The 24,558-nt window shown below is 40.5% G+C and overlaps 1 protein-coding gene across 3 annotated transcripts; it reads right to left on the bottom strand.

The window, feature by feature from the left end:
- Positions 1-167: 167 nt before the first annotated feature.
- LOC100576454 (protein stum) lies at positions 168-23,779 on the bottom strand. Of its 3 annotated transcripts, XM_003251673.4 has the most exons (10): positions 23,488-23,779; positions 21,098-21,291; positions 17,232-17,293; positions 15,923-16,298; positions 13,916-15,668; positions 3,250-3,501; positions 2,449-2,665; positions 2,071-2,197; positions 1,741-1,935; positions 168-1,313 (listed from the first exon to the last, which is right to left on the bottom strand). In XM_003251673.4, the coding sequence occupies exons 4-10, from the start codon at positions 16,278-16,280 to the stop codon at positions 1,180-1,182; spliced, it is 3,036 nt and encodes a 1,011-aa protein (XP_003251721.2). In that variant the 5' UTR covers positions 16,281-16,298; positions 17,232-17,293; positions 21,098-21,291; positions 23,488-23,779; the 3' UTR covers positions 168-1,179. The 3 variants fall into 3 exon arrangements, with proteins under 3 accessions (XP_003251721.2, XP_006571441.2, XP_006571440.2); XM_006571378.3 differs by lacking the exon at positions 21,098-21,291; XM_006571377.3 differs by lacking the exons at positions 21,098-21,291; positions 23,488-23,779 and adding an exon at positions 18,913-19,362.
- Positions 23,780-24,558: the final 779 nt, after the last annotated feature.

The following is a 24,558-nucleotide window of genomic DNA, read 5'->3' as shown; positions in this document are numbered from 1 at the left end:
ATACCGCTAAAAAACGAAAAATTCATTGCGACAATGACTGATATCATAAGCTTGTTGATCTTTAGATAAAGAAAAAGAAATAATAAAAATGATAAAAAAATACCATAGAATCCTCCCCACACTGCGATTAGGAGATATAAAGGAGGGAACAATTCCAGAAGCAGCGATTAGATTAAAAACCGATGTAAGTAATATATTTTCATATTTACAAGGATTTTTAGTTGTAAGTTGAATAAGTCGGATAGTTGAATATATGAATGTATGTATACATATAATATGTGTTTTTGCGCTTGTAAAAATATAAAGTGCGTTTTTTCAAAACGTATTTATTCCATCGACGTTGAAAATAAAAGAAAAAAAAAAATACCTTCGAACGAGGGAGTGAGAGAGAGGGAGAGAAAGAGAGAGGGAGAGAGAGAGAGAGAGAGAGAGAGAGAGAGAGAGAGGAAAAAGAAAAAAGGTCACACGTTTTGTCTTTCTTCTTTGATTTTGAACGCCGAGAGACGTTCTCATTTCGAAATAAAATAAAAGAAGAAAAAAAGAATAATAAATAAATAAAAAATATAAAAAAAATCTAAAGAGCTATATCATATTTGTGAGCACAGAAATAAAGGATGAACGAAAATGAATGGAAAAAAAAAAAAAAAGAAACAATTTTCGTTCGACGCAACGAGTACATTTTGAAAGAACGCCACACATAGGTATATGCTTTCATTGAAAGCGATTAATTTCCGAGAACTTTGTTTCGTTCCTCGATCGCGAACCATTATAACCATCGTTTTATATTTCTTTTCTATTTTTTTTTCCTCTTCTTTTCTTCTTCTTCTTCCTTCTTTTTCTTTTCCAATATCCTCCTTTCGAGAACGAAGTTATTCTTCGACAATAAAAGTTCCTCGAATTTTACTTTTATAAATTGTGAAAAAAGAGAACGAGGTCCTTTACAATTTCGTAGAAAATATCGTACGGATCGAGGAGAAAAGAAACTACTTTGTTTTTCTTTTTTCTTTTTTTCTTTTACAAACGGATCTTTTTTAGCGTACGAGTCCAACAAGCGAAGAGTTTCCAATTCTCTGTTCGCAGCTTTCGAGAAGGCACGTAGTGAAAAATCGCTAATAACCGACGATATAAAAATCATTTTTTCTGGCAAGAATCGAGGAATCGTGTTCGTTGGTTTCATCATTATCGAACCCGTTCCATCCCTCTCAGGGCTTGACTCGGTACACCTGGGGGTAGGGCCGCCGGTTCTTCATCCCTCGCCCCAGTTTCCGGATCGTTGCTGGCCGCTTCAGAGGCCTTGAACCTCTTGTACTTCCCTGAAAAAATTATCCTTGTCAGTTCTTTAATTATCATCCAATGTTATACTCCATTAAAGGGAGGAAAAATTTACCTTACCGATATTAACGATACATATTCTTCGAATATATGCACATTTCATTATCGAAAAAGAAAAAAAAAAAATTGGAGTAATTGAAAAATTAAAGAAAAAAAAATAATCGTCGCTTCTCGACGATCGAGTCGGTGTTTTTTAAATTGCAGAACTTCAATTTTCTCTCTTATCTCGGTAAGTGATTGTTCTTTCTGGGAAGGAATGAGGTTAAATCCATTTTTAACGCGGATAACACATTTTTTTTTTCCCTCCAGCTTGAATTATGGGCTCATTAAAAAGAGCACGAAAACCTCCGGCATATCGTACCGGTTGAAACTGAAGTTGATTTCGGATCGATGGTTAATATTACTTACTCGCTAAACGGACCAAAGTGACGCCCCACCAGATGCTCCAGCCCCACCCAACCAGGCAGAATAAAACGGTGAATAATTGACCCACCCCGACAACCAGGTTCACCACGAACGCGCCCAGTCTCGATTTCAGCCCAGCCACCGCTGAGAATCTTGGCTGGCCGGTGCACAGGTTAAATAAACCGCTCCATACCGTACCTGGAAAAAGAAATTCGATCGGTTTTTTTCCGTCTAAATTTTCCGGTAACGATTTAACATTAATGATAAATAATTTTTTTTCTTCTTTTTCTTCTTCTTCTTTTTTTTATCATCGATAAAGAGAGTATCATTTACCAGAGCCAGGCAGTAATAAGTTCCAAACGAGACAAAACCAAGCAAGAGGAACTGGTAGACAGGGAATAGCGCCACGCATTAAGGAGTTGTGCTCTACCAAGACATCCGGTATCTTAGCTTTCGGTTCCTGTCATTTAAAAAAATAATATATCATTAGGTGTAATTTTTATATATCTCTAAAATATAAAGATCCAACGCAATAACGTGTTGTTGAGATTTATAATGATTTCATATTTCTAATAACGTGTAATTGAAAGTTGGAATTGCAGAAAACGCCTCTAAGATCGATATTGATCTATCATTGGATCTTAATCGATGTAATAAACTTTTCGTCTATTCCCTTCTTTTCTCTCTTTGCTCGTAATTTGTAGATGTTACCTCTGATAGAGGAGGTGGCGCTACACTGGTAAGACTGTGCTTGGCACGTATACTTCTTGCGCGCTCTGCCTCGGCGTTCCGCTTGCATTTGCAATTGTCGAACAGGCGCCGGCAAATGGCGCCGAATCTTCTTTCCGGTGGGCAGCATACAGTTGCCTCGGCAGGCGCGACTCTCGATCTTCTTGAGCAACATTTCATCTCCCTCAGTCGTTTGCATCTGAGTGATAAAAGATAAAACGATGATTTATGATATTTTTTTATATTTTTAATTTAACTTTCCAAGTTACCAAGTACTTTCTACTTTCTATGCGCGTAGAAATTTTAATATTCGTGGAAACGTTCCAAGTAAATCCAAATAAATTTAGATAAGATGGATCTTCTCGATAAGATTGTTAGAAAGTACGATAAATATTAATAATTTAATAATGGAATATCTGTTATCGTGACGCGAGTCATTAAACGCGTCACACAAATCCTTGGACGAATTCTTTAGAGACACAATATTAATTTAATCTCATCGTAATAATCTGCTGCATGCACACATTTAAAAGCTACATCATACTTTCCAACGAAATAAATTACTCGATTTATATATATATATATATATATAAATGTATCGATTGACTGAAGATAATAAAAAACTCTAGAAATCACATTATCCAAATCATTATTCCAAACAAATCCTCTAAATGTATCTTTTTTTTTTTTCATTTTCTCCGTTGAAAGATTAAAACAATTTCAACAACAAATTTCGTTCGAAACAATTATTATAAATTCCAATTAATTTTCTACAGCATCTACCTGCATCTGTTCTTGAATTTAGACCAACAGCCAGCAGGAACGTTCTCTCTGGCGGAGAGTTGCTCGTTCCTGCTCACGATCCTCATGATCCTTGCGTGGTTTCCGGGCCAGGTGAGGCCCTTCGAGTCCGTGCGACACGCCAGACACCTCATGCTCGGGCAACACTCGCAGCAACGACTCAGGGATCTTCTCCAACGCGTAAGAAGCCTCTCGGGTACACCTTCACCGATGCCGTTCGCGGCGCCCAGCACCCTGCAATCGAAGGACGACCGCACCCTGTTACTGGCTGTTAGCATTATTAAAAAAAAAAAAAAAAAAGAAACGCTTGCACGATCGATTATCCACCGCGATAAAGGAGGTTTCGATTAAGAAAAGGAATGACAGGCGTCGATGACGCTGAAAGGAAAGGAACGACGATGCTTGCCTTCGAGTTGGCAGCCATTGAATCTTTCAAGTGTAAAATTTTAGGTCGAGGTGTTAAGTCGATTCTCGAGGATTAGATCGGTAAAATCCGGAAGATCGGGGTTTGTTTAATCTTAGAATTAGATTTTCTTAAATTGGTCAATATTTGGATTGCTAATGTTTCTCGTAATTGCTATTACGAATTATGTTGTCATGTGTATGTTATCACATTGTATCAGAAGAAAATTATTCCTATTCTTTTTTTTCCTTTTTAACGATGTAGGAAATTGTTTAATTGTACCGTGATCGTGATGTTGAATGTTTCCCCAGTGAATATGCATCGCGCTGGTCAGACACGTAGGCTTCTCTGGGCGAGACATGAAGCAATAAATACACGTTGTTTGATAATTCACTTCAAACGTGAATAATCTTTTTCCCTTTATCGATCTTTAAATTTGATGAAACTAATAAAAACAATATATAAAATTAGAGAGCCTGTCCTATTTACCTCCCTCCTCGTTCCAAACAGCCAGAAATCAATAATTAATCTCTATATTATCTATATCCTTCCAAATCTTCTTCAACAATCGGATATCAATTAAAATCGAATCCCACTATTCCCAACTGTTCTTCACAACCGGTTCCACAAATCCAAGATAATATCACGCGTAACATTCGTATCGATCGAACGAGCAACGTGCACAAAATTCCCACGTGTTACCGTACGATCCTCCACTCCTCCTCCGATTATAATCTTCCTTCAACCACAAAACGCAGGTGGAAAAGACAGAGAGAGAGCAAGACTCTTACCTCCTAATTCCGTGGTTGTATTATTGCAAGATGAGCAACGGTGGGATTCTCGTGATCGATGACCGAGCGGAAATACCGCGCGGTTCACGGCGAGCGGAGGCAAAGATAACCGAGGATGAATCCCATGGATCGATTTCGAATGGAAGAGAAGCGCGTATGAGAGATGGTGGAAGAGGGTGTCGTGTGTTGTCGTCCGGCTGGCGAACAGAGCATCGCTGCCCTGTGTCGCACGAAGATTGCAGGTGCCGCAGTCCTCGGGGGTTGGCCGTACCTCGCCAGATCGAAGGGCGGCGAAGCGAAGAGGGTGGACTGAACCGTGCCGGCCAGCGGGTCGGTCACGCAAAGATTTTCTCCTTAGGCCGACACTGCATTACTTACTTACTTACTTACTTACTTACTTGCTTACTTACTTACTTACACGTACGTACACCAGAGACTTCCTTCGGTTGACCGCGAAATCGATAGCGCCGGGGCACGGTGAAGTTCTTTACCTTAACATCGGCGTTTTTTTCAAGGCGCCCACGTCCATTTCCACCCCCTCCCCCTCTTTCCAGCATTTTTTTCTTTCTCTTATTCGCTCGATGTTCTCGTGACTCCGTTATTTCTTTCTTTTTCCGGTTTGGTTTTATGTATTTATTTTCCTTTTCGTTATTATATATCGATGAACGTTCGATCGACTCGGATAGTTTGATGATTTTTCTTCCGGAAAAGTTATTTCTTTGGTTTTGCAAAAATCTTGTAGTTTCAAGAGTTTTAAGTTTCTGGCAGAGATAAGAGAGTAAATTATGATTAAAATTTGTTTTAATTTCTTGTTTGGAGACGTTTAATTAAAAAACACGAATGTAATAATAAAATATCCGTATTACGTGATTTCTGAACAGCTGACGGAAACAGAAAATATAGATCCATAACGATATTTCAATGGCACGAACCCTTCTTTAATTGCGGCCACTTTGATTCGTGAGGCTAGTCTTGCCAAATGCGCGTGCGAGCGGCGTTCGCTCGCGAGACCCTGAAGAATTGGACGCCAACTTTCTCCTTTAGCATGTCCATTTAAGATTATTATAAGGCCGCGTATTTCTTTTTTCCGGAATATTATTATAACTTCCAAAAAAAAAAGAAAGGGAAGGGAAGAAAAATATTTCGATAATCGATTCGACAATTATAGATTGCAAGATCTTTGAAGAACGCTTGAACACGTTCGTTTCATAATTTTAATAACGAAATTTCCTTATTTTATAAGCGATTAATAATCGAGAATACTTGGAGAAATTTGTATGCCGTCGTAAAAACTCCAGCTGATAATAATAACGTTTCATAATAAACGTTTTGTGGGATAAGTGATACATAAAGAAACGTATCATTATGCGGTGCGGAGAATTATGCGAAATAGTGGCATAATGGTGTCTTGTGCAAGTGGTATTGATGTATTGCGTACAGTCACGTGGCCCTGTTAACCTGTTAGATAAAACAACCGTTAAACCGGTTGGATAAATATAAAAGAAATTTTCGTGTGTATGCAACGAAAGAAAAAGTTACGTGCAATGAACGAGTTGAACCAAAACCTTTTCGAAGCGATGAAAATGTAAATTATCTTTGAAATTGGTCTGCCGATATAAAAGTTCTGCCGTGGCAAGTTAATTCGAGCTTCATTCATTTTGTACACTTTACGTTATCGTGAAATTAAGTCTAGATGAAGAGATTCGAGACCGAACTCGAAAAAAGATGGAGAGAGAATACTATTATTTTCAACGTTGTATTTAAAAAGATTTTGAATCTCCATACTATCTCTAACTCTGTTACACGAGATATCTGTATTTTCTTTCTCTTTATTAATTATCTTTTTATTATTATTAAATAAAATATATTTATTCTCCACGCACGCCATTTATTGAATCCACCTATTGACTAAGAGCTATCCATCGAAATTTTAGTTATTTTTATTTGGAACGCGTGCAAAATGGATGTCAATCGTGCAACGCGTTCAACAAAACTATTAAAAGTTGGCAGCGCGGCGATTCTCGGGGGAGGGGGGCGATTACGACACAGAGCGCCGCCAAAATCGTGCAGTTAAAAGTTTACAATGTGCAGGCGTCATTAACCCTCCGAGGAGGAAGTTTCAGCAACGCGATTACCTTGTTATTACTTTCACTTGCTCGCAATTAGAGAATTGTGGCGCTAAACAAAACGAGCGATCCGCGATTGCTTTGACCCACTTAATCATTCTCGATTACGATTGAATACGATCGTAATGAACGTATTTCCAATTACTCGCGATTGGATAAATTCAAAGTGTTTTTATGAAGCAATCTGGATCGAATTCGTTTCGAAAATTTCTCTTTAAAAAGTGTGATTATTACAGGCGATAAAGCTAAAAAGCTTCGATAAGCCTTAATTTATAATTGTAACTTTTTTTAAGAGAGAATAGCTAATCAAATTACTTGGATAATAAGTTACAATTATAATCTGGCGTTTCTAAAAAATTCGCAAAAGACAATGGGCGCGCTTTCTTCTTGTTAATTATACGTAATTAAATTATTATGTGTAATTAGTTAAGTTACGAGCGAAACTAATTCCGAGGAATTACACGCGGGAGCAAAAGTGAAGAAATTAGGGATACGGCCGTGATGTATCGCATAAATGAATCAGCCTCGTTATAATACCGTTTCAATATCGTCTTTTGCGTGTTTTTAGAGCAAGAACCGATGAGATAACGTATCTCGATTACACAACTAATTTCCTTTCTTGAAACGAATCTGGAGCAAAGATCGAATTCCTTAAAAAAAGGGAGCCTTTCTCGTGTTTTCTTTTCTTTTTCTTTTTTTAAGTAGAAAAAAATTAGCCTACACGTTTTAGTTACGAATAATAAAAACCGTACGCTATAAAGAAAAAAAAAAAAAAAGAAAAAAAAAGAAAACGGCGAGGTTCACACGTACCACATAGTTAATTTTAAGTTACGTGACCGACACGGGTTATATTAACATAAACAAGGGGGTTGAAACCTAATCGCGTTGCAAATAATTCGAATAAATAATCGATATGATAATTTTGCGATCGACACGTGTCGATTCTCCCCTTTCGTTTCTCGAAAATCTTTTCTCCAGGAAAAAGGAATCGCGTCTCGATGATCGAACAATATCGTTGTTGTGAAAAAAAATTAGGGCAAACTGCGCGTGATCGCGGGAATTCGTCAAATTACGTGATTTCTGGGAATTGTGCTAGCAATGGCCGCACAAAGGGAAGTAAAAGGAAACGAATTAAGCAACGGCGTATATATTTACGTGTACGTGCGTGCGTGTGTCAAAGAAGTGTGCGTCAAAATGGCAGGTACGGCTGATTTCTGGTAATTGCTAATATATTCTTGCGTCGCAATAAATTCACGCCAACTTGTGTACGTACTTGGATACCGTGACGTTCTTATCGATACAATTATATCGGTGCATAGCTTTGTTTCGAAATGATCATCATTTAATATGTTTGCTCGACATAAATTTAGAAATCTCGAAAGTCTAAAAAGTGACTGTAAAAAATTATACGTTTTCTTTTTTTCTCTCTCTGTCTCTCTCTTTACAACGAGCAATTAACTCGAACGTACGAGAAAAAAAGCTCATCAGCTTCGACTGAGAAGCGATTAATTCAAAAGTATAAAACCAATGTTTAATCCTTGATAATTGTAACCCCTTGGCTGATCATAAACTCCAAGTTTAATTACGACCTAGAATCAGTAACTTGGATCAGTGAATAACCTTTCTCTCCCACTCATTGAAACCATTGTTAAACCATATACCGTCTCTAATTACCTACCCTAAATCTTTTACACTAATTCCTCGAGAATACACCATTTAATCGACCCATAAATGCCACTTCGAAAACACACAACTCCCAACAACGTATGCTCATAACTGAGAAAGCTGCAAATCGAATAAAGCCAATTCACAAAGAAGACACGAATCTCCCTATTCAATCCTGCAAATAATACAATTCGTCGTACAATAATAACATTCCCTATTCTCGTTCAACTTCTTCTCCTCCTCGTTACGTATAAATACTGCCATTATTCGTAACAACGACGAAAAAAACCGTTATTAAAATCAATTAAGAGCGTGAAGAAATATGAAGTTGGGTTAAACGGTATCATAAACGTCCAACAGATTGACGTCAATGTCGCGCGAAAAAAAAAAGGAAAAAACTGGGGCAAACACGAAAAAAGAAGAAGAAGAAGAAGAAGAAGAAGAAGAAGCTAGCTAGTTCCTAGAGGAGGCCGCGCCATGTCACGCGAGCCCTTTCAGCTTCCCTGTCCTTTGACACGAATCCGAAAAAAAAATCACGAGACGCGAGAAATGTCCGGATGGAAGAAGCGATGCGCACGAAGAAGAAATGGAAGTGGAGCGAGAGGGGTGAAATACACACAGGGGTGGTCGTGGCTCGACCTTGGACCTCGCACGCGATCCCCCCACGGCCCGTCGGTCAATCCACGTGGCCACGTTACGTCCATTTTTGGTTGTATCAGTCCCAAACACACGGCCAACCAGCGAATTATTCAGCAAGGCGTTGTACGTGGCATGTTAATTCGCCACCGTTCGTCGAACGAATGACGCTCGATCGAAATTCGTACATTGATTCGTGTATTTATTTTCCTCGATCGTACTTTTCATTCGACTCGCTTTATTTATTTTGGGTTACGTCGCCTCGAGTGTCTCGATACGGAATCGAATTCGAATGTTATCTGTATATTTATTATATAAATAGTGATCGAAGCAATTGTAAGAATAATTTTTTCTTGTTATTTCTTTTAAAGAAAAACTTTTAACCGATTGTTATTCATTTTCGTAATGCGAAACAATTGTGAAATATAACGTCAAATTTTTCGAAATTCATCATAAAGCGAAGCGTGTCGAATGAAATAAAAATAGAGGTTGGAAAGTGGAAGACGGATATTACTTGGAGTTTATTAAATGAGCGCTGGACGTGCACGTGTGTTATCGTCGCTGTGACTCGTAGTTAAATAAATCGCGGTACAATTGCTTTCATACCAGAAAACGTTTCTGAGATTCTGTGATTGATTTACAGGGAGGGAATGAATACGCTTTGCATGCTTTATATCGGCAGAGTCGCGATATATTTTTCTTTTTCAAAAAGGAAAAAAAACATACATTATTAATACTTCTCTCTCGGAGGGAAGAGAATCGTTTACATCTGAAAAGGGATTATAAATATATATATATATTGACGCGTGAAAAAGATGACCGCGTTATTCGGAATCGCATATGTATTATTTACGAGGATCTCGAAGTTTCCAGATTCTGAAATATTGATCCTTACCTTTGTGAAACATTGTTAAATGTCGAGCGTGAAATATTGGTCACATTTCATTTTATCCACGTTTCTTTCCTCTCCTCGAACGAGGTGAACCCTTTTTTTTTCTCGCTCAAGAATAATCAAATGATCAACTGCAATGGATGCATTGCATTTTAATAGAAATCTAGAGCTTAATAACATGAGGCTGTCCACGTTTATTGCGGTAAATTTGCTTTGTTTAATTAAAAGAAAGAAAAGAAAAAACAATTTTCCAACTTGCTTAAATACAATACAAACAACGAGATGACAATTTATTTATAACTCGTCATTTTATTACTTTTCCAATCCTACGTATCTCGCGTAAAAAGGTCAACGTCCAAGAATTTTCCGCCGAGAATTTCACAAGTCTGACAAGAGGATGATACCTGGTCGAGGAGAGATCTACGGAGTTCCTCGAGAACAAACAAGATCGCCCCGCCTCTTCTTCGGAGGGGAGAACCGTTGGAATCTCGGCGATCCCGAAGATTTAAGGAGAAACTTGGAGATAACGAGCTCGCGGTTGAAAGGCGAAAAAAATATTTTTCACCTCGAAAAATAAGTGAAAGCCGCGTGGTATATTTCCATTTTCTAAAAACAAGGCGTAACAGACAAGGAGGAGGAGGAGGAGGAGGAGGAAGGAGGAGGATGAGGTGATCGAGATGGAAGAGCGGGCCGACGGAATTCGATGCAACAAAACGAAAGAGGGATCGATCGCGGCAACTAGAGTACGTTTACGTTCAACAGGCCGGAAATGGCGTGCACGTGTAACCATGTTTTTAGAGGAATCCCGTTCGCCAACCGACGATCGACTAATAATAGATGTGATAATATTTGCTCGAACCACACTGGGGCTGATGGCTGCACGAGCAAAGACGATATTGTGCGCCTCATGGGTTTGGCAAAGATTATTTTCAGATCAGCACCTCTACGGATAGGTACTTGTTTGGTACTGGATCTGGCCCCGAACCAGATGAAAAGGTAACGCGAGATCGATTTGGATTTGGATCGAATCGAGCCGCTCTCCGTGTGCGCTCTCCTCCTTCTCCAGAGAGAAACGATGGGAAATTCTCTCTCACCTCGGGTGAATTTAATGCGATTAAACCTCGGTTAAGAATATTGTCGTTAAGGTGGAAATAATTAGTTTCGCGTGGGCGTTTGCTCGTTTGAAACTAAAATTGGGAAGGATTAAATATAGTTGGAAGGAAGGATTGTCTTCGCGTTCAAAATAAGCTAATAGCTCGCCGTTAAACTACCGGCTATATTTCACGCTAAATTTCACCTAGAACTTTCTATTATACGAGGAGAGTATAATTGTTTCTGCATTCGTAATGTCCCCATAAATACGAAGTGCCCATTTTACATTTACCGAGATATTAAAGAAAAAAAAAAAACAAAAAAGGGAAAAAGTTAAAGTTCCGTATTGTATACGCAATTTCCAATTGCTTCTTATCGAGGATTATCGAGAAAGAACGAAAAATATATATATATATATATGAATAACTCGTCACAATGGGGTGATAATTTGAAAATAATCCAATTTAATTCCCTCTCGGAGAATTAGTTCAATGGAATAAAGGTACACGATAGGACGAGATGCGATGAATTATTCAATGAATATTCGTTCCATTCGTTGGATGGAACATTTTCATGAGAGAGCCCTACATCCCTCGAGCACGGTCATATTTGTAAAGACGTTTCAGTATTCGTACGCTGATTATACGCAGCATCGTCACGCTATTGCGGTTCACCCTGTGAGTCACTTTTAACGTGGCCGGTTGTAATAAAATCTCGCCGTACGATTACGGGGGAGGGAGGTCTCTGCGTGTGGGGTCTCTGTCGCGTAAAAAGAATTTAATCTCGTTATAATTACGAGTTAAGAACGAGTTAAGAACGAGTCGCCTCTATCGATGCGGCGAAATAACGATAGATATACTTGTACCAACGCGACACACGATCATCGTTTTCAAAACGATTTGAAAAATACAAGGCTAACAATATTACGTGTTCGATTAACCACAATAGAGGATAGAGTATTACAATTACAATTTTATCGATCCATCATTATCATTGTATCATTGTTGATAAATTTTTTTAACGCTCTATAAATAGAAATGCAACGTACGATTTAAATGGTTCGCCTCTCGTATATAACGTAAAATCGATGTAAAACTCCTGCACACTCCTTACTATTGCGAATTACAATTATGTCACAATTTTAACTGCAGTTTGGCTCGAGCCTTCGAAAAGAATCTCTATGCAATATAAAAATGAAATTTTCTTCAGAAGCAAATGGATAATGTAATTATTCCTTTCTAAAAAGGAAATGTAAAAAAAAAAAAAGAAAAAGTATCGGTCAATTTTTGAATTCCGATTTCTTCTATTCAATTTTTCAAACGAGTTTCAACGAAACGAAATATGTACGAAAAAAAAAAGATACAGAAAAAAAATTAAAAAAAAAAAAATTACAGTTCGGAGGCGCGAACGATGGACACGGTCTAACGGTCTCGTGTTTTCAACATTCTCTTTTTTTTTCTTTTTTCTTTTTTTTTCCCCCTTCTCTCCTTCATTTCTTCCTTCAGCTACCAACCAATTCAAGTTAATTAGCGACGCTCGTATAACGAGGCGATTCGAAATTCTGATTTATAATCCCCTTGAGCCAGGCCGTGGCGATGTAAATCTCCGCGGGATCGATAAACCCAGCTTGGTTGCATCGACCACTGGGAAGGGTGGTGCTTTATAACTAGCCGGGGTGAAGGAACTCTGTGGATCTTACGATGGGCCAAGTTTTCCCCTCTCACATTGTCTATGATGCCCGCTCCGGCGAGTACAAGTTGTGAAACAATTTCATAGCGACCAACTTCTAACGTTCCAACTTCCCTCACGATCCTTTCTCTTTTTTTTTTCCTTTTCCTCTTCTTACCTTTCTTTGATAAAACTTCGTTTTGTTTTTAGAAATTCGTCGAAAAATTATTTCTCCACGATTAAACGATCTATTAATTTTACGTGCAGTTAATAATACGTTATTATCAATATTTCTATTTCTGTACGAATCAGGAAGAAAAAAATGACAAATTTAAATATCGTAGGTTGACCCATCCCAAGATTGGATCGTTTCAAAATTAATTTGTAATTCAAGAGCGAAAGTTAAAGGGAACCGAACAAAGGGAAAACACTCGATCCTTCTTCGCTTTACTTAACCCACATTCGGTATTTATGTAGCGCACAATTAATTCTTAGTAAAATCCGATTATCCAGGGACGGATTGTAAGGGTAGCCACGTAGTGGAAGACGTAACGATAAATAACTCGGTAATAAACTACAGCGTTTCGTGATTCTTGGCGGCGATTACACGGTCTTAATGAAGCGGGGCCACTTCATAAATGCTATGATATTTACGGATTAATCTTCGTTCATTCATCGTTCATTATACGGATGGAAATTGATAATGAGCGCTCTCGCTCTCGGGCGATAATTTCGTGTCGGAGAAAAGAAAATGGGCCTCGCGAGGGTAAATGAAATTCAACAAACGAACGAACGAACGAAGGCATTTTAGGCATAACGCTCTCGAAAGAACCGGAAGCGATTCTTTTTTTTCATTACGCGGCTCTTCATCACGGAAAGGTTGATTCGTTTTAATTGAGAATGATGCTCGGCTTTCGTGTCGCGGCAACCCTCCAACTAATAACTCGATTTTCCGATCCGTCGCGTCCGTCACTTTCTGCTTTGCCCGACACGCGCAACCTTCTACCACGTACACCCAAGTACGCCGTGTCCTTTGATACTGGCTTCGCATCGGATCCGCCGACGATTTATCGTCACTTCCGACGGCATAAATAGTCACCGAGCACCTTGTGGATCTTTCCAGATTAATATCTATCCCGGTCCCGATATAAAATACGATTCCGTGAGATCACGGAATTACGCTCGAGAATCGAAATTTTGAAAAGAAAAATACCATCGAGTTCTCGAGTAGTACTCGCGGTTACAATCGATATTTTTCAAAAGTAAAAACAAATTCGCGCAAAATTCTCTTTCTCTTTCTCAAAGATAAGAGGAAATTCGTAGGAAAGGAAATTTTTCACGGAGAAGAAAGGGATGGAATACAAATCGTACTCACGCTGGTTCGCCGTTCTGTTCCAGGTGCACCACGTTCCCGCTCAACGTCTCGATCTCCTGGGCCCGTTTCACCACGTGCATCCCCGTTTTCTCCCTTGGCGAGGACACCCCCCTCACGGTGTCCACGCTCACCCCGGTGTCCGTGGATCGCACGCTCTCGATCGAATCGACCGACACCCCCCCGGACGACTTCAACGACGTACCACTTCCCTCGTTCCCGACCTTGCCCCCCGCCGCGCTCTTCACTTTGTTCGCGTCGTTGCTCGCCAACCCGTTGTTGTTCGCCTTCGAGGATACGGAGGAACGGTCGGACACGGGGGTGCTTTTCACCGGTGCGTTCGCCGCGACCCTTGTCCCCGAATTGTCGCTCGACCTCGAAATCGTCCTCGCCTCCTCCTGTTTCACCGAACCACCGCTCACCACCCCCGTTCCCCTCTCCGTGCTCGAGGAATTTCTCGCCGAATCTTTCGACGACTCGACCTCGCTCGCCTTGGACGACGAGTTCGATACGACGGGTTGAAACGCGACGGATTCCTCCACCATCTTGGTGTCGTTAGGCCTGCAATTCTTCGGATCGTTGCTCATCTTGTTGTTCGAACGTTGAATCGTCGAATCAGCGTTCCCCGTCGCCGCGCCGTTACCCTTGCTCTTCGCCGATTGCCCCGTACCGTTGCCCTTCGATTGGTGATTGCTGTCGTTGGGGATCGGAGAATCGTTCCTACCCTCCGCGCCACCCTTCGCCCGACCGTAATTACCGTTAGACCTGTTGGATCTCGAGATCTGAGAATTCGCGTGACGGGGGTGGTGATGATCCTCGACGTGTTGCGAATTATGGATCTGTTTGGAATCGTCGGGGTTCGGCGAGTTGGAAGATTTGTTCTCGGAAAGGCTATTCTTCTGGCTCTTCGACCTCTCTTCGGCCAGACTTTTCTTTTCCAACCCATCTTTGTCGAGGAGAATCGCGTTCGCGTCGATGTGAAGAGGTTGGACGGCCGTGGTGGCCGTCGTGCTCACCACGCTCGACGTCCCCGTGGCCGTGGATGTCTGTTTCAACAGATCGATCAAGTGCAGATCGGGGATCCGCTCGGCGCTTTTCTCGCCGGCTCGAGACTCCGTTTCACTCCGTTTCCCCCCATCCTGGCCGGACTCGTTCACGCTCGTTTCGTCGCTCGCGCCAACCCCCTTCGACCCCCCTTTATCGGCCCCCTTTTTGCCCTTGGGCTGATTAGAAATGGTGATGAACCTGGACGGGTTCGAGGAGGAAGAAGAATTCGAGCCGACCCGATTCGTCTTGAGCGGGATTTTCGACGGAGACGTCACTCGTTCCTTGCTCCCCCCCGTCTTCCCCCCCGAAACGGGTGCCCTCTCCTGTTTCTTCGCGTTCCACGCGTTGTGCCTGGACGGAGAAACGGCAAATTTCTGTTGCCTGGCCGGCGCGGATTCCTTCCCTCCTGATCGATCCCGTTTCGACTGGGTCGGGGTCCTCTCCGGTTTCGTAGGGGTCCCTTGGATCGGGGACAGCTTGCTGGGCGTCCTCGCGGCTTGTCGGCGGGAGGCCAGGCTCGCCACGCTGCTGCTGTTTCCCGAGGCGTTCAAACGATTCCTCGAATCCGTCAAACGGCCCCGCGAGTCCGTGCGCCGCCCCAACTTGGGCGAGGAGAGCCGCTCCGTCGATTTGCTTAGCGACGTCGAACGCTGACGAGTCGGCTGAGGGATCAGGCTTCTTCTCGGGCTGCTCTGTTGCGACACTGAAACTGGCGAGGGTAAAGCGATTCATCGATGAAAATATTTCTCGTTTGATGATCGATATACAAATTGTAAATTCGATAGAGAAGAAATAAAATATACTTTACATAAATTATTCTCTCCCATCATTTCGAAACATTCATGCTCTGTGTACGATCGTGAATAAACAAGAATAACGTTTACAATAGATAACACGAATGTATCGTATAAATTATTTGCAAGAAAAAATTCGTTTGAAAAATGATTAATGAATAAATCTTACCTCGTCGTTCGTTTCTTCCCCTCCTCCGACCGTCCGCGATTTCGGGTGACTGCGGCCTGGATCTGGAGCGAGGGGGTGGTCCCTTGAAGCCGCGTCCTCGAAAAGGGGAGACTCTGCCGGTGGCCAAGGTCGGGGATGGACTCCTCGTCTCGGGCGAGCCGGGCCTCGAGTCCGCGATGATCACGAAGCTGGACCGCCTGTGGGCCCTCGAGGAAGACGTGGAAGAGGGCGCGATCTTGTAGGGCTCGGGTGCACGCGGCGGGGGTGGCGGTATCGCGGTGGGTGACAGGTAATCGGGTGCCGCGAGCACCCTGAACGGAGGCGGTCGTTGAGCATGGCCGTCCTCGAATCGCCTCATCCTTTCGAGGCCCCGAAACTGTAACCCGAAAGTCTAATCAGAAAAGTGTAATTAAGAGTTAAAAGTTTCTAATGTTACTTATTGGAGAAGAAAATATTCGTGGGTTATCGTAGCTGATCCATCACAATCTCGATCATTTTTGATATTATCTTCGATTATTATTATTGCACTGTCTTGAAAATTAGTAGTTTCTCCGTTTTTAATGGGAATTAAAGTAACAAGTTGAGTAAAAAGGAAAAGTGTTTCTTCGTGACTATATGGTTGGAATGTAATTATGTTTAGACTTTAAGCTTTTCGATATATGTCGAGGAAATAACTTGGCTCTCGTTGGTGTCACGAAGATTTATAAAAAGAGCGAGATGCATCGATAAGAAGAAATTTAAATTAAAGTTGAAGATTGTTCCATTTGTTGAATTGATTGGGATACGAATTGAAGGAATTCTTCTGAAGAAAAATTGATTAAAGTTAAATTCGATTAAAGTTTCTTCAACTTTGTAACTCGTATCGAACCGAGTCTTTCTCTACGTACAACGATTTCCTTATCTTTCTTAATTTTAAAACGTTGTGCAAACACGAATTGCTCGAAAGTATGATTCAGCAGCGCACGAGTAAAACGGACCAAAACGTACAACCAAAGTTGTTTCCATTCTCCGGCTTTATAATTCTAGCTCCTCGTTAATAATATTTGCCGTTTGATACCACTATCGTCGACAAACTGACGCAACCCGAAACTTTCTAGTCCCTTCTGCTTTGATAAACACATCTCTTTCCGAGAAAAGTTGCACGCGACGCCGAGCACGTTAATAACAACTGTGGACACTTTTAACAACCGCTGCTTGACATAATAACACTTCTAATGCTCGAAACGAGAACCTGCTTAAACAGATACTCGAGCAATAATGGCTTATTAAACTTAGTTATCCAACAATTATAGCAAAGAAAGTATAGTACCTCGAGTCCTTCATGCAGACGACCAAAATGAGGAGGACGCCAAAATCCGTTGTCGCTCTCACCTGAAACACAGAAAATCATCACAGCTGAAAAGTGTCTGAAAATATAAAAATCATAAAAATTATAATTATTCAAAACTATCATCGTGAAAAATATTGTAAATAATTTCTCTAGAGACTCACTGACTTTAATAAAAAGATCTCGATAAAAGCTCGTTTTTTTTATTCATCGACCCCTCGTCGTGATCGAATTTTAGTCTCGTTCTTTCTTTTTTTTTTCGACGTTATCAACGCCCCCGCATCCTCCTCTTTCTCCACCACGCGAGGGTTTGCGCGAGAATAAAAAACTCGTCTCTGAAGTTCGAGGAATCAGCCTTCTTCGAAATATTCTCCACCCGTTCTGTTCGTTTCTAATAAACGGTAACAGTTGTTTTAAAAGACTTGGACTTTTTTTACATTCTCTCTTGCGCGCCTCGTTTTCCCCTCGAAGATCGGACTCGAGTGTGACGATTGGCTCGTGCAACATCCGTGATCAATGATCATTTCCACGAACGATTGCAATTATTATTCACTCTAGTTGTAACGAGCCTCATTGAACTGTACATAAAAACGTCTACGCATTTTATTCACGCTCTCATACGCGGGAATGGTTGGATAAGTACGCTTATTACGATTATACCGTAACGTTGTTTGATCTACATTTTTCGTATTCCTTCCTGTATTCTAGTCTTTCTTTTTTTTTTTTTCTCTCGTATGTGTGTTCGTTCTTTTGTGTTTCGCATTAATGGGCGAACGAGAAAAAGAAGATCGATGACGGCGCCGGATGATGAATCGTTGCGAGGATTCTTGTCGAGAAAGTGGATTTCGAGGAATTTCTTTCCTCGTTTCCTCTTCTTATTTTTTTTTTTATTCTTTCTTTTTAAATTGCATAAAAGTATTTTATGTAGGTCAACGAATTTTTCGCTGTTGATGCATTTTTCATATCATCTCTATTTGGAAATCTCGTGGTAATATTACTTTTGAATCGAAAAGAGTTTATGAAAAAAAAAATTTTTACAAAATCTTCCTTCTGAGATAGAAATTTTCGTTGATATTCACGTCATGGAAGAGGGATTTTATAGTTTTCGAACGTGTTAAATTTTTTATATAATAAATAATCGTGAAATGAAACGATTTAAAAAAATGTATCAATGGAATAAGAACCGGTCATCGTTTCACTTGTGATAAATCTTTTCATTCCCGTTACGTTTCTTTTATTCATTCCCTTACGAATAATTGCATCGATCAAACAACTTATATACTCTCTAGCTTGAAAAAAAAAATCCTAATGACTTTTTTTACATCTTACTATTGCGTACTAAGAATTCACTTACTCAAATTGCTTTTTATCGTAAGACGATTCAAATCCCTTTCTTCACCTTTTCATTCAACCATCGATCCCATACAATCCCATATTCCTTACACGAAATTCTTTGTCGCACACTTTCGATCAAAAGTCCGAAATAACATCTTCTCTAAACTTCCTTCCTTCCTTCCTTTCAATCCCCTTAAAATTTCCTCAAATCGACACACTCCAACACTGTGATACTCTAACACAATTACAACTAACAATGGATATAACAATGGATAATCATTAATAACGATTCACAAAATTAGAATTATTGAAAGTAATCGATAATCACAGAAGAATGGACGATCCAGGAACCATCCGGAGGAGAGGAAACCGATGCAACGCGTCGATGCGGTCCACGCCGGTGGTCCTCGAAGAATCTGCATCGTGTCCAATGACATTCCTCGAATCACAGCACACTGATCGGCATGAAGAGGAATCGGGCGCGAATCGGCGACCTCGTGGCCGAAATGTGATTCGCAGCGACGGCTCGCGTACCACGGGGCGCGTTGATTTACAGTGGCCGGCTGTTTCAAATTAATGGACAGGCCAACGGGGAATCTGAGAGCTGCCGTATCCCGTGCAACGTTTCCCGACAATTAGTGCACGCTTTCTAGAAATACGTCACCCGTGAATCACAGGGGGCTATCTCCAACCAACTGTTTCTGTTTCAACGTCCATCGATGTGAGAAGAGATGGCGGAGATGATAGACGCATCCATCCATTTTCTTTTTCTCGTGGAAGGAAAATTTCACGTATTCTTCTTAAAAGATAATCACCCGTTGTGCTATTCGAATAGCATAGTATAATTCGTTCAATTTCTACTTGAACAACGTGGAAGAAAAAGAAGGAAAAAAGTGAGGAATGAAATTAAAATTTTTCTTCTCGAAAGGAATTTCAATTTTTTCTTTCTTTCTTTCTTTTATTTCGTTGAAAAAATTCACGTATTCTTCTTAAAAGATAATCACGCCTTGTGCTATTCGAATAGCATAGTATAATTCGTTCAATTTCTACTTGAACAACATGGAAGAAAAAGAAGAAAAAAAGTGAGGAATGAAATTAAAATTTTTCTTCTCGAAAGGAATTTCTTTCTTTCTTTTTTATTTCGTTGAAAAAAATAAATAAATTAGAAAGGAATCGTATGCAAATGTTAGACAAATGTTAGAGAAAGAAAGAGGCGAATTGTTCTTGAATGAAATAATTGTGTCGAAATAAATAAAGCACGGCTCCGACTGCTCGACTTGATGAGATAGTTTCCGGTAATTAAGTTGCTTAAATTGTTAATAGGGAATCCGTTGAAAGCATCTAGACGCTCGAACTGGGACGTAGCAAATTCTCTGGGGAACGGTATTCGCATTTGTTTCGTATATGAGAGAAAAGAATGCCTAAGAATAGATATCGTTTTATAAATTAAGCTTGAAAATTATTTATAAACGGAACGATTTCACGAATGATTTATTCTATTTCCCAAGAGATTTATCACCTCGTCGGATTTAGATAGAAATTTGTTGATCTCTGAACCGCGTCTGATAACGTAATCGCGTCATGATTATTACGAATACACACCAGAGATACAATTCTGATCAATCGTTCAGGAAGATTCATTAATGGCCTTGACACCGCGAAAATTATACTACATAACGCGAGATACGAACAGTGCAGTGACATGATCGACTGCATTTTCCATCTGCGCTTCTAATTCTGCACTCTATCTAATTGCGATCGAAAATACGGTGAAAGCTTTGGAGATTGGATATCGTTTAAACTATAGGAAACTCTCGTTTTAGAAAATTATTCGCGCCAATTATTATTAAACGGTTAAAGAAAAGATAGAGATAATCGAGAATGATAAAAATGAAACGATCGAATTAACGAGAGAGGGAACAAACTTTGAATTATTCCCAACTTTTCTTTCTTAAAAACTTATTCAAACTTTCATCCTAGCTTTAGCGATTAATCTTTCAATCCAGAGGCGAGAGAACAAAAGCAAAACCAAAACTCCAATGTTTGTCACCGATTAATCAATTTTCTTCGCACAACAAAGTGCTCCGCTCCGGATTCGCCTCAATTTCGCGGCAACTTAACGCTCGACGGCCTAATGAGGCTCGTTTAACGAGGCCCGGCCGGAACGTATCCCATGATCGACTTTATAAATAACGAGTTAACGGCGTGGCAAAGCGACGTACATCATTTTTAATTAAACATCCGTTGCGTTGCAAGGATTAACGCTATTTTCCGCCGAGCTCCTTTTCTCTCCTTTCATCGAACGATGCAAGGTGTCGTTTTAACGATATATACGTTATCGACGGAAATAAGAAGAGGAGGAGGGGGAAAAACGTAAGATAAAAAAGTAAATCAACGCACCGTTAACGAGAATAGTTGGAAATAGTCGGGTTGCAACTCTCGGGGGTCGGGATCAACGACCCCTCCTCCCTTTTTAACATGTGTGCGCGTGTGTGTGTGTACACTGTATGTACCTGTGTATTCCACCGGCCAAGGAAGCTCCGAGCGGCGTAACGATCATGTACAACAGCCGATTATTTCACAGAGCAGTCGAGCAAAGACCGGTGAATTAATTGCTACGCGAGTACGGACAGCGGTTTCGAGGTTTCCTTCTCCCCGTGCAATCGTTTGCATCGTTCTTGTTGCGCAAGATTCTTCTCCCCTCCCCCTAAAAAAAATATTGCATGTTAAAAGGAGAGAAAAAGAGACAAAGAAATTTTGGAATATTCCTCTCGCGAAAAAAGAGAAGAAAAGAATGACGTTTAAATGGAAATGAGAATAAAATTCGTCGGATAAACAGTATGTTAATACACTCTTCCTGTTTTTCATTTAACTCGTTCTCGTTGAAAAAAGAAAAAAGAAAAAGTACGATATAAAAACACGTAGATTGCGTTACGTTTACGGATTCGGAGGTGAACGAATCGAGGTTGAATTTTAAGCAAGTTACGGGCCATGCAATTTTCCATTGATAGACTGGAAAACGAAAAAAAAGCGGGATAAAAAAAAAGAGAGAAAAAAGGGCGCAAGTTTTTTTTATCTCGCGGTTAAATTTCAAGCACGAACGTGTACGCGTAATTGATAGTCAATGGAAATTGCGGCCGGGGGAGTAGCGGGAAAAATTTTCACGCGAAACGAAATTACGTTTTGATGTGTCGCTTCATAATTACTTGGCCGTGCCATAAAACAATATTGTATATAAAAATCTTTCGTCGCCCCTATGTTATTATTCCGTGACGCGATTCCAATTAATTCGAAAATGTTGACGTTGTTGTACACTACACACGCGTATATATTATTTTAATTTCTGATTCTATTTCTCCTTCTCCTTTTTCTTTTTCTTGGAAACATTTAGAAACGGAAACACATGTTTTATATATATATATATATATATATATATATATATATATATATATATATATATCTACGTTTCCGTTCGATTGGCAAGGAAATTTCTCACGTGCGTCGTTGCTTTAATTCAAACTGGCCTCTCTCTCTCTCTCTCTCTCTCTCGCCAGTCCATTCTTAGTGTTCCTTGACAATTGTCATCGATCATAAGTATAAGCGTGCATATTAATCGTATAATGTCGGGGGCACGACAAAAGGCGATATGTTAAATAAAGTGATCATCGTTTCCTCGATGCCAAAAAACCGCACGTTTCACCGCCGAAATATGGCGTGGAAAAATATGAGTGCTTAAGAAACGTGGCTCGTATCTCGATGGATTTTATCGATCGCTTATTCAAAATGATTCTCTCTATTACGTAACCTTTTTTCCTGAATTCAATGAATTGGAGTAGTAATGCTCGATACGTGTGTCTAACGTTGAAAGATATAACTGTTGGAAAGTAGAGAGACCGTGTCGTTCGGTCAAGGAGGAAGGAAATTCCGCAAGATTTTTCCTTTCGGCTAACTAAGTGGAATAGTCGGACTTTTATCGATCTGATACGAATACATCCGCAAAGAGTCCGCCACGAGGGAGGCGCGTGAGCTTTTCTTCTTTTAAAAAAAAGGGGTTTACCAACTCGTGGGTAACTCGTGTCTTATATAAAGCCTGAAATGAAATTGAAATTTAGATAGAATCAAATGGATATCTGAATATCCAAGAGGAAACGAACGACCACCTTGAATGAAGAACCTCGATTCCAAGCGATCAACGTAAGTCAAGGTGGCCGTTATAATAATCGCGTCGATTCCGTAGTAGATATTATCCGGCCAAGACCAAAAAAAGATATGACCCATGAAATTTCAAGTACGACCTCGTGCACCACAGTCACGAGAGCGACCACGCTCGAAAAAACGCGACGGATATTCAAAATAATTACACTCGAATCCCAAAAAAAATGGCCACTCATCATCAAATTCCAACTTGAGGACGAAGCTTGCAAAAATCATCGTCTAAAAAAACGAGGGAAAGGAGAGATCCTTTTCATCTTCGATCGACTGTTTCAAAACACTTTCCAACATCTTCCACTTCCCTTCCGATCCCCTCACAACATCCCCTTCAACGATGATTCTCGAGACGAAACTTCCAAAAAACGATCATCGTCCAAAGAAAAAAAAAAAAAGAAAAGAAGTATCACGTTCCTTATCCTCGCAAGAAGAGATCCCCCATCTTCGATCGATTCCTTCAAACACTTTCCAACATCCTCCCACTTCCCTCACAACATTCCCTCTTTGTCCGCACTCCACAACTCGGCCCACAACGTTTTCCAAACATTCCCCAACATTCCACTTGTTCGACGAAAAAAAAAAAAACGATTCCAAGGATCCACAACTCGATCCTCGAACTCGAGCCTCTCAAATCCGAGACCATGAACCGTGTCACGCGAGCCAGTAATGCGGAGGAGAAACCTGGCTGGCTTACCTGGCTACCAGGTGGACAGCGAGGCGGAGTCGCCGGGCAGGAGGGTGCATTTACGAGGGTGCAAGGCTCGGGGAAGCGTCGGTAATCGGCATCGACGTGCCGCGGCGTCGGTCCGCGTCTTCGCGTGAGCACGAACGCGTCCTTACTGCCGCGGGGTTGGACGGATTGGCGGTTCGTCGAGAAAGCGGAGGGTACGTGCTGGTCACTCGGGAGGCGCTGGCGCGATGACCAGCCATCGAGGAAACTTGGTGGTTGTCGGATAACTTGGCCATCCGAGATTTATCTAAGCAAGGTGAGAGTTAATTCTTGTTTCAAAGGAAAAAAAATATTAAATACGATAGAGAAAATCCTTTGAAAATCCGTTTCACGAGGCGTATATATATATATATATATATATATGGATATATTCTCTTTAAAAGCTTGGTCGTGCATCATCGATGTGCAGGTGTTTTAAAATGATGGATACTTTTAACCTCGTCCTCTTCTTCCGTTCGAATAGTTTCCCTTAAATGTAAAATATCGTTAATTAGATTAGAACAAAAATTTGTTCTATATATATATCGTGTTTTTTCTAATTATTGCTTCGAATTACACAGGCTCGAAAGAAAAATAGAATCGTTCGTCCTTAATTTTCTTCTATGCGATATCGATCGTCGAACAAAAAGTTCGCTCTCCCGTTTTTATCTACGCACCCGCGAAAAGTGTTACAACATTCGCGGATAATCAAATAATATCGGACACGCGTGTCAGAGTATCGCGTAATAGTGCGAGGCAGGCGAGGCCGTTCATTCATTCGTACGGTTGAGCTAGGTCTGTTCAGGATCCAAATTATTGGAACATTAGGTTGATTGAAACGAGCTGGGCTCGGCCCGATCGTTCGATCGATTTTCTGCATGCGTTTTCAGCGGCGGTTGCGCCGAATTAAACGCCACAAAAATTTACATCGAGATCAGATTTATCAAATCCATTCAAGCTGGGGGAAACCTTGGTGTGTTTATCCGTCAGAATTATCGCGATAAATTAAAACGTGACAAAAGATTAATTTTAATCTATAATCTAAAAATTTGATCT

The sequence above is a fragment of the Apis mellifera genome, linkage group LG1, assembly GCF_003254395.2.
Source record: "Apis mellifera strain DH4 linkage group LG1, Amel_HAv3.1, whole genome shotgun sequence".
Taxonomy (NCBI): Eukaryota; Metazoa; Arthropoda; class Insecta; order Hymenoptera; family Apidae; genus Apis; species Apis mellifera.
This window is presented reverse-complemented; position numbering and strand designations above follow the sequence as displayed.

What these genes read in the sequence shown, in the direction of transcription:
- LOC100576454 (XM_006571377.3), bottom strand. Translation starts at nt 19,021, where the DNA reads ATGTCATTGGACACGATGCAGATTCTTCGAGGACCACCGGCGTGGACC. An exon ending in CTTATTACTGCCTGGCTCTG is followed by an intron (nt 1,936 to 2,070) that starts GTAAATGATACT and finishes TTCTTTTTCCAG; the next exon opens with GTACGGTATGGAGCGGTTTA. An exon ending in CACTTTGGTCCGTTTAGCGA is followed by an intron (nt 1,314 to 1,740) that starts GTAAGTAATATT and finishes TAATTTTTTCAG; the next exon opens with GGAAGTACAAGAGGTTCAAG.